This window comes from Rhodamnia argentea, chromosome 1 (assembly GCF_020921035.1).
Source record: "Rhodamnia argentea isolate NSW1041297 chromosome 1, ASM2092103v1, whole genome shotgun sequence".
Taxonomy (NCBI): Eukaryota; Viridiplantae; Streptophyta; class Magnoliopsida; order Myrtales; family Myrtaceae; genus Rhodamnia; species Rhodamnia argentea.
In genome coordinates this window covers 6,403,085-6,411,852 of record NC_063150.1, presented here as the reverse complement: position 1 = coordinate 6,411,852, position 8,768 = coordinate 6,403,085, and the positions used below count along the sequence as shown (strand labels likewise).

At 40.9% G+C, this 8,768-nt stretch overlaps 2 protein-coding genes across 2 annotated transcripts; both read right to left on the bottom strand.

Moving 5' to 3' along the window:
• Positions 1–231: 231 nt before the first annotated feature.
• Positions 232–3,155, bottom strand: LOC115750146 (GTP-binding protein SAR1A). Its single transcript, XM_030687325.2, has 3 exons — positions 2,785–3,155; positions 2,142–2,273; positions 232–748 (listed from the first exon to the last, which is right to left on the bottom strand). Exons 1-3 carry the CDS (start codon positions 2,911–2,913, stop codon positions 428–430), a joined length of 582 nt encoding a protein of 193 aa, XP_030543185.1. The 5' UTR covers positions 2,914–3,155; the 3' UTR covers positions 232–427.
• Positions 3,156–4,886: 1,731 nt separating this feature from the next.
• On the bottom strand, positions 4,887–6,512 carry LOC115750148 (universal stress protein PHOS34). Its single transcript, XM_030687326.2, has 4 exons — positions 6,113–6,512; positions 5,680–5,789; positions 5,414–5,532; positions 4,887–5,145 (listed from the first exon to the last, which is right to left on the bottom strand). Exons 1-4 carry the CDS (start codon positions 6,318–6,320, stop codon positions 5,058–5,060), a joined length of 525 nt encoding a protein of 174 aa, XP_030543186.1. The 5' UTR covers positions 6,321–6,512; the 3' UTR covers positions 4,887–5,057.
• Positions 6,513–8,768: the final 2,256 nt, after the last annotated feature.

The following is an 8,768-nucleotide window of genomic DNA, read 5'->3' as shown; positions in this document are numbered from 1 at the left end:
GAATAGAAGCTATTCCTAGGTTCACCAAATGAAGCAAACATCCACTTGTGTACCATACTGCCAAGCTTCCTTCTAATGTGACGTTATGAATATTACTTGATATACTTGCCAATTTCTTGTTGGTTTCAATTTTCAAACCTAGATATAACTAAAGGGGACCATACTTGGCAATCAAAAATAGAACCCTATGTCCCAAATAAAGCAAGGCAGGGAGAACTTTGATCAGCAAACTACAATATCGGAGAGACGAACTTGTTGCCACAAGTAAATCTTACAGAGAGAGAACAACGATTCCTCCTTCCAAACACATTCACAACATATATCCAGTTTAAAGCAAAGCTCCAGCGCTAAAACAACAGGAGGGTGAATGCTGAAAACATACATTTTTTTTTCAAGGGGGCTGTACTGCATCGTGTGGATCGATATGCTACTTAATGTACTGAGAAACCCACTTGAAACCATCACCATAGCCCATTTTGCGAACGATGCTGCACATGAATACCTCCAGGGGACGGACATTTGAGTCTGCTAGATTTACCTTTCCCTTTCCAGTGGTAAAGTTGGCCAAACCAAGATGGTATCGCAGTTCATCTTCAGAGGCAGCATAGGGTATGTCAATCTTGTTCCCTAATACAAGGAATGGAACATTCGCAAGGGCCTCATCAGAGAGGAGTGCATCCAGTTCCTTCTTTGATTCTGCAAACCTCTCCTTATCATAAGCATCAACCAGGTAGACAACAGCATCCACCTATGAAGCAGAAGATGTCATTTGCCCATAGCACTAGAATTGTTTAAGTAGAGAATCCAAGTGCAGCTATACACAATTGAAACATTAGAAAATGCAAAAAAGAGCGAACAGGTGCATAAATGCACAAAAGAGATGGAAAAAATTGTACGAATGGCTAACTAAAGTTTCATGTCCGAAAGACATGCAGTCAGCAGCTGCAAATGTGATTATGAAAACGACTTATACATTAAGAATATCATTTTCTTTTACTTTGTTAAACATGTTAGACAAAAAAGAGAGCTTAGAGAAATGATATAAACAAAATTCGTCATTTTACCCATACAACTTACTTATTTGAAACACCATGATAACAGGAATTGCAAAACTTCCAATGATACCATAGGTCACGGAAATTTCTTGTTTACAAAAAGAGAGAACTTTGATTAGATCTAGAATTAAATTTTATTTTCACGGCCACCGCTAAATCACGACACAATTAAAGATTTGATTGCTTAGGTTAACTTATTCTGCACACATAGTACAATCAAGGGTATTTAAATCTAAGGGCCCTTTTTTTAGGATTTTTTAAGCAAAAAGTTGCATGTTCAATTTCCTGCCTAAACTTGACATGATATTAAAATTTTTGAAAAAATATTAAAATCTGACATGGGATCTTATAGATCAATATTAAACTGTCTATACATTTGGAAAGATTGGTGTTTCACACAAAGAAGCCAAATTGCCAAATTGGGAAAAAGAATTAAAAAGGGAAACAGTTACAAGCTATCCCTAATATCAATCCCAGGAGCCAAAACGATCTCAAAGATTTTACAAGATACCTCATATATGTCTATAAACAAAGTATGGCAATAAATTTCCATTCTTGTAGGAAGCATAGATCCTTCCCAATATGTCAAACTTGCCATCCATCACTGTTCAAAAGAGGAACCTTAGATCATATAGTAAGTGTCGATCTACTGAGAAACATGTAAAAAATTGGCAATACAGGAGAAGGGCAGAGTTAAAAAAAAAAAAAAAACATAGATGAGGCTATAACTTCCTTGGCCAAAAAGTTCACAAAAAGAAAGCCAGAATTAAGATGTTTTCAAAAGGGGATTAGCGTGGGAAAAAGTGCAATTAGTCACTTGGAGAAAACAAGAGAACACTGAGGCAAATCATCACCACAGAGAGAGAGACACAGAGAGAGAGAGAGAGAGATGAGGAGAGAGAGAGAGAGAGAGAGATGAGGAGAGAGAGAGGATTTGTCATGTTGGTGACAATAAAGAGGAATCTCGGAGACAAATAAATGCAAAATGATTAAGGAGGTTGGAACATTAACATCATTTACACAACTAGACACACTGCACTGCTGGATGCTGTGCAAGACGGACTAGGACTTCCGTTAAAAATATACCTTGGCATAGTAATCCTTCCAAACTCTGCGAGCAATCTGATGGCCTCCCAAATCAAAAGCCTTAAACTTAATTTTCCCAATACTCAACTCTTCAGAAGTTGGGTACTGCGTGGGCTGATGCTGAACTAGTCTCTGAAACAATAAACAATCTATTAATTCCCGTGATTACACCAAAACTCCTACCTTCCAGTCGAAAACTACTTTGCTATGTACCGACCTCAATCAACATAAATCATAAACCAGCTCAAATCCTACAAGTTTCACTAAACTAGTCAATATTACCATCCTGAACAATTGCAAAACATAACATGATTCGTCAACCAAGAAGAAGAAACTCCGACCTCAGATATCAACACTATTTAACATGTTCTGACTCCATAAGAGTAACAACACCAGAACTTACAGCTGAAAATAATCAGGATTGCAAATATTGGAATCTAAAAATCCAAATCCGCAGTCACCTAGTCCATCAATCAGCCATAGCCACCGCTTCCTCCAATTCAATCCCATCACCAAACAAAACCATTTCAAAACCTAAGATCTTTCAGTTACACGTTGCCGCGTCAACTACTAACAGATTGCCGAACCGGCAACAACTAACACACGACCTGAATCGAACACGAGACAGAACGAGAAGCCAAACCTCGTCCTTCAGCATGTGAAGCAAGGTGGTCTTGCCGGCGTTATCGAGCCCGAGGAAGAGGATCTTGGCCTCCTTCTGCCACAGGCCGAGCGAGGCCAGGACACCGTAGAACCAATCCAGCACAAACATCTCTCGATCAGCTCAAGCAGCTCCCCGGGGAGAAGTCGCCGGATCCGACCGGTGATCGCGGAGGCGAACCGGGGTCGAGCTCAGCTCTAGCACTCCGGAAGGGGACGATCAGCTCTCGCGAGAAAGGAGATCGCCCGAAGCGGAATCGACGAAGACCATGCCGCTCATCCGATTGCGTTTGTCGTTGCCCTAATTGCGATCGAGGACGATGGAAGAAAGGAATGTGATGTGTGAGAGAGAGAACGGCCAAAGGAAAATGGAAAACTGGTGACGAATTATTGTCAGCTGGATCTGGTTTTCTGGTGGGGCCGGAGACGGGTTCCCGCGGCCCATGGGTCTTGGGTGGCTAGTTGGGCCAACAGAAAATGATAAAATATTTTTCCAAAAATGACTAGATGGACTGAATTGGTATTAATGCAAAAGGTTTAAGACTCAATTGACAAAAAAAAAATTAAAGGACTAAATTAACACAATTACAATAGGTCTAAGACTTTTTTGATAATTTTTTTACATTGATGGTGTTGGTAATATAAATCGACGTATCTCTTGTAAGTAAAGTGAAAATACTCGATCGATTCACTTTTCTTCTTTTCCAATATTAATTTTCATAAAATAATAAAAATTCAACAATAAATTATATTAAAAACCCAAGGCCTCACTCATTTTTTTCTATTCAAAAAATAACTAACCATTTTTTAGGTAATTCTCAATCTATTAATATTGTTATTTTCCTTTTACATATTTCTTCAGCTTTGTGTGCTCAACTCTAGGACTAATTAACCAAATCGGGTTCAGCATGGGAACCACACTAAATCGAACCGGCCATACCCGATTGGTTTTGGGCTGGTTCACATGAGGATTAATTCGGTTCTTGGGTAAATAATTGAAGAACCGGCCTTGACTTATTTGATTCTCAATTTCCAATCCCGATTTAATCGGTTCTGTCTAAAACTCGAGTAGATGCTTTGTAGATTGGAAATGCAGGGGACGAGGGACTCCGAAGTTCATGTGCTCTCATCATCATCCGAGGTAACACGCGTCATTTTTATTATCCTTAATTCTGATTATCCATGCTAGATATACATAAAAAAAAATGGAAAATAAAGGGAAAAAAATATAGAGGTAGGCGGGTTCCGGATAAATCTTAGAATATGCTCGGAACCAATCGATTTGGGCTCCAAGTGATGAGGATTGGTCTCTTCCCGTCCTCCCTACGAAGGTTGCGAGAATCGAATATTCATCAATTCAAATTAGCATGTATAAGAAAAGCTTGAACGACCTTTAATAAGAAACTGTAAGCTCGGGTCTGATCTAGATTCGATTGATTAGACTAGGATGCCCTTAAGCTTTGCCCAAGTCTATGTCTTTCCCGATATCACAAGACTTCCTTTTCACTTTTCACCCGGACGTGGGCACTTCTATGAATCGAACGGCACAAGCTCATACCGACTGGCCTAAGTCACACTCATAGCTGTATCAGTCAATTTGGTTCTGCAACTGATGGCACCAACTCTCTCTCTCTCTCTCTCAAACTTCAAGTGCCTGTCCTTGATCAATGCGTTGCCGTCGGTGTTTAGGAAGCCAAACCTGCCAACTACACGAAGGGCCGGGTAAGACCTATAAATTATGTCCTTGATGGAGTCAATCGCATGAGAAATAACAATAATTCACAAGCTTTAATCTAATTTATAATATTATTCTTGAATTTAAAATTTATTCAACGTGGTCTCTAAATTATAATTTAATGTGCAATGTCATCTTTAAATTTTTTAATTTATTCAATTTGATATCTAAATTTATAATATATGTCCAAGGTAGGAGAATCGCATTGTTCTCTTTTAGATCGAAGTCTCCAAAGTCTCGTTGATCAAAGAGTCGAAATAATTTTTTTTTGTTCAGTGGAGCCGACCCAAGTTGCAACCGAGAAACTTCTAGATTCCCGCCACGACTCCAAACATGACACGACCACGGAATCAAAGTGAAAACAATTCGCTGCAAAGCCTATTCTGTCCCTCACATTAATTGCGTATATGCGCAACTGCCCACAGATCGACGCCACTAGTAACGACAGGATTAGGGCTACGTAGCTTTTTCCTCGACATCGAACAGAGATTCATGGAGTTCAAGAAGGAGGAGAAGATTTCTCAGTTATCCTCAGCTTGATGCTTCACAATCACCATGGGACACTTGACGTGCTTCGAGCAGTAATCGCTCACGCTCCCCAGTAGAGCCCTGCCCACGTCAATATCAAAGCATTAATAAGCTCTCTTCGTCCTCTCTCTCTCTCTCTTTCTTCCTCTGTTTTGGTATCCTCTGTTCTTATCCATGGAATGGAGAAAGAAGCGAAGAAAAGGGACGAAAGAAACTAGAAGGAGATTGCCAAGAAGCGAAAGCTGATTTTAAAAGGGTTTATGAGAAAACTAGATGTAAACGACGTTTTCGCGTTCTTCCTTTGGAATTGAAAAGAGACTTATGGAGGGAGGAATCAAGTGGGATGTACCTCTTCATGAAGCCATACCCATGGCTACCCATAACCAGAGTGTCCGCTCTGAGTTTCTCCACCGCGTTGCATATCACGGCTTTCGCTTCCCCTTTCCCGACGAACCTCTCCACAGTCATCTGCCAAATCAATTCCCCAAATATTAATTTGACTTATCAGAAAATCAAAGTAAAAAAGAAACGCAAGGAAAAAGACGCGATCTTTTGAATAGGAGGAATATCTGGAATCAATCAAAAAAAGAGAGAGGAAGGTCAAGAGAGGTATACGCTGGTGCTGAAGCTCCTGTAGATCGCCTCTGCTCGTCCCATCACCGAATTCACCAAGTCGCACCCGTACTTTTCCATGGCCGCATTCACATCGCTCGAGAACATGTACCCTGCGACAGAAATGAATTGATTAAACCGTTAATTTGGTTCTTGATGAGAACTTATCAGAGCACAACCCCGCTCTGCTTCGACCCTATCATCTAGTTTCCCTCTTCATGCTTCTATAGCAGAAGCAACCCAGAAACAGGGAAAGAAACGAAGAATGTAAGAAGAGTGTGATGCTCTGTTCTGTATCCCAATCACTAATTTGCCAACGCACGCTTCCATAAAAGAAGACCCTTTTACCGGGAACAAGGAAAAGAAGCACGAAACAACCCAGAAACAGAGAAAGAAAGACAAGAGCAGCGTGATCTGAGTGGTTGATGACGATTACCCGCAGCGTCGAAGAAGGAGGAAACAGGGGGAGGAGGCTTGACGTAGAGGAGTACGAGGGTGGGGTTGCCGTTGCCGGGCTGGTCAGCAGAGATGAGGTGGGTGAGACACCACGACAGGGCGTGCATGCTCTCCTCGCTCTCGTCCACTGCCACCACTATTCTCTTTCCTTTCTTCATCATCATGTTCATGTCCACCTCTCCTTCCATCGAATCCTCCAAGAACGAATGGAGAGATTCTTGTTTTTTTTTTTTTGTGTGTGTTTGGTTGGCCACAGAGATCTGAGAGATCGAGAGGTTTCTACTTGCTCTTTCGGTTTCGGAGATGTTTAGGAAGAACAACGCAGGGTCTTGTCTCCTTTATAGGAGGAGGCGTTGCAATTTTGAGCTGTGATTTGTGTCTTTGGGATTCGGTGGGGGGCTCCCTGTTTCCAGTTTTCTGGCTTGTCTGTTTTCAGGATTTTATCGGGCGAGTGGTTTTCAACGATGAAGTCATTTAATTGGCGGCTTCATAAGTCAATACCGATATTTTTTTTTTTGGTCAAAAGTCAATACCGAGATTACAAGAGAGATTCTTACACTGTTGGGTCCACAAGAATTGGTATCCTCTAAAAATTAATGAAGCAAGTCTACTTCTTAAATTTATCTTTTGAGTAAAAAGGAACCTGTCTTTTTTTTCTTTTCTTCTATTTTGTCCTTATGCTCTTCCTCCTTTTTCTCTCCTGCTCCTTCCCTAATGAAAGCCTCCCCGTTGCTGCAGCCGAAGCCAAGTGCCACTTCCGTCCACCGTGTCGTTGCCATCCTCAATCGCCAATGCCACCCGCCCCGAGTGACACGAGCAACAGTTACGCCAGTTGCCTCTAAGAATGGTGATAGGCTTTGATCAGGAAATGTCCAAAATGTTCTAAACCTATTGTATGACAATCAATTTAGGGATAATCTTTTTCAATTTTGTCAATTTAATCATAAACTTTTCAATTATGCCAATATAGTCTTAAAATTTTTAACAATTTGTTAATTTAGTTCTTCTGATCAATTTTGGCCGAAAATCATTGATATGATGGTCTAGTCGGTGCCGATTGTCCTACATGTCACGACCGATCTTGATGTGAACTATTTTTTTTCCTTTCCTTCTTTCTCTAGACGACAAGGTCGAGCCTCGCCGCATCCGACAAAGGGTGCCTTTGCCGGATCCGGGCGAGGCTCGACCTTGCCCTCGTGCTGTTGCTTGGCCAGGACCCTCTTGACCACCAAGTTGAAGTTGAGAACCAAGAGCAGAAGATGCCAAACTGCGTCGACTAGATCCCAAAATTTATATTGCAGAAACAACGAAACAAATCTCAACAGCAACGAACGAAATTTCACTTGACAGTGGGAATGACGCATGAAAAAACAAGAATGGTGTCGTTAGCCGTAACCCGGGTAGCCGAGGAACTCTGGTGTGAAACCCTAAAACCGTTAAAGGCTTTCTTCCTTGGCCATCGCAGGCCTTGAGCAAGGGAAGCCCTAGCCGGGCAAGGGCTACCCTCGCCCGAGTCCGGCGATGGCTAAGAAAGAAAGAGGGAAAAATGAAAAATGCAAAACGAAAAAAGAAAATAAAATAAAATAAAATAAAATAAAAATTATAAAAAGATAAAGGACAAAAATGTTCTTCGATCGGGCTATTCTTTGAAATAGTGATGGCACTTCAAGCCTTTATTTGAAATTTCACGAAGGAAATAACATGGGTATTACACGCGTAGGAAATTATCAATTGATTGAGGTACTAAGGATGATTGAATGTGGTCATGCTTAATACCAAATTAAAGCTGATTGTGCAAGCCTTTTTATCTTTTATTTCCTTTAGTGGTGGAGTGAGCAATTTTAAGGGCAAATCCCCCTTACCAACTTTGTGCATTCACGGTTTTGCTTCTGAAATGAAATTGGCCGATATTATGACAATACTAAGTAGCATAGATATCATTATCGAAGAAGTTGATCATTAAAATTGTAATTGATACAACGGTTGCGCAACCCTTTATTCTAAACATGTTAGCCTTTAGGGGAGATTACACGTGTATAAAACCTCTAAAAATGTGTAGGATGCATTTCCCAATTATAACTCCCTGTCTCTGAAAAAATATCACGGGAACTGTGGCTTTCATTGCCAAGATCTCACGCACTAGCAAGAAGCTTAAAAAAAATCGGCCGCTTGAAGTTGTTCACGATCTTCATCGCAATCGAAATCGCACGACCTAAGGGTTATTAGGACGTAAATTAGGTTCAGGCACGTCTCATTCTTTCTGTTAGTTTAGATGTATAGACACATCATGTCGTGTTATGTCATGTCGAGCGTTGTTAAAATAAGGCATTTGGAATAAATGCGAAAACTCTCAATATTTTCTTTTTCCCTTGGCAAGTAGAGAGAAGAGGTAATTTGAAGTCCGAATTGCAGGTGAAGCCGGGCAGATGCGGGTCTCGTCAGAGGATTACTTGTGTAAACTCGAAATGATGGTAGTCCGAAAAAGAAAAAACAATTAAAAGAGAATTTCGCCTTTAGACAAAAAAAAAAAAGGTTATAAATGTAAAAAGGAATAGCTTTAGTCGTTTGAGGGTGGCGGCGACGACCCTTGCTTGCCCCGCCATACCTTTGTGGTTGGCCCTTTGCGGCGGCAGTAA

Bases quoted from the DNA above. Each gene is read 5' to 3' on its own strand.
- LOC115750148 (XM_030687326.2), bottom strand. From the start codon at position 6,320: ATGGAAGGAGAGGTGGACATGAACATGATGATGAAGAAAGGAAAGAGA. The intron at 5,790-6,112 runs GTAATCGTCATC...TTTCTGTCGCAG, and splicing joins CTCCTTCTTCGACGCTGCGG to GGTACATGTTCTCGAGCGAT. The intron at 5,533-5,679 runs GTATACCTCTCT...TTGATTTGGCAG, and splicing joins ACAGGAGCTTCAGCACCAGC to ATGACTGTGGAGAGGTTCGT.
- LOC115750146 (XM_030687325.2), bottom strand. From the start codon at position 2,913: ATGTTTGTGCTGGATTGGTTCTACGGTGTCCTGGCCTCGCTCGGCCTG. The intron at 2,274-2,784 runs GTTTGGCTTCTC...TTATTGTTTCAG, and splicing joins TTCACATGCTGAAGGACGAG to AGACTAGTTCAGCATCAGCC. The intron at 749-2,141 runs GTATATTTTTAA...TCTGCTTCATAG, and splicing joins GGAAGGATTACTATGCCAAG to GTGGATGCTGTTGTCTACCT.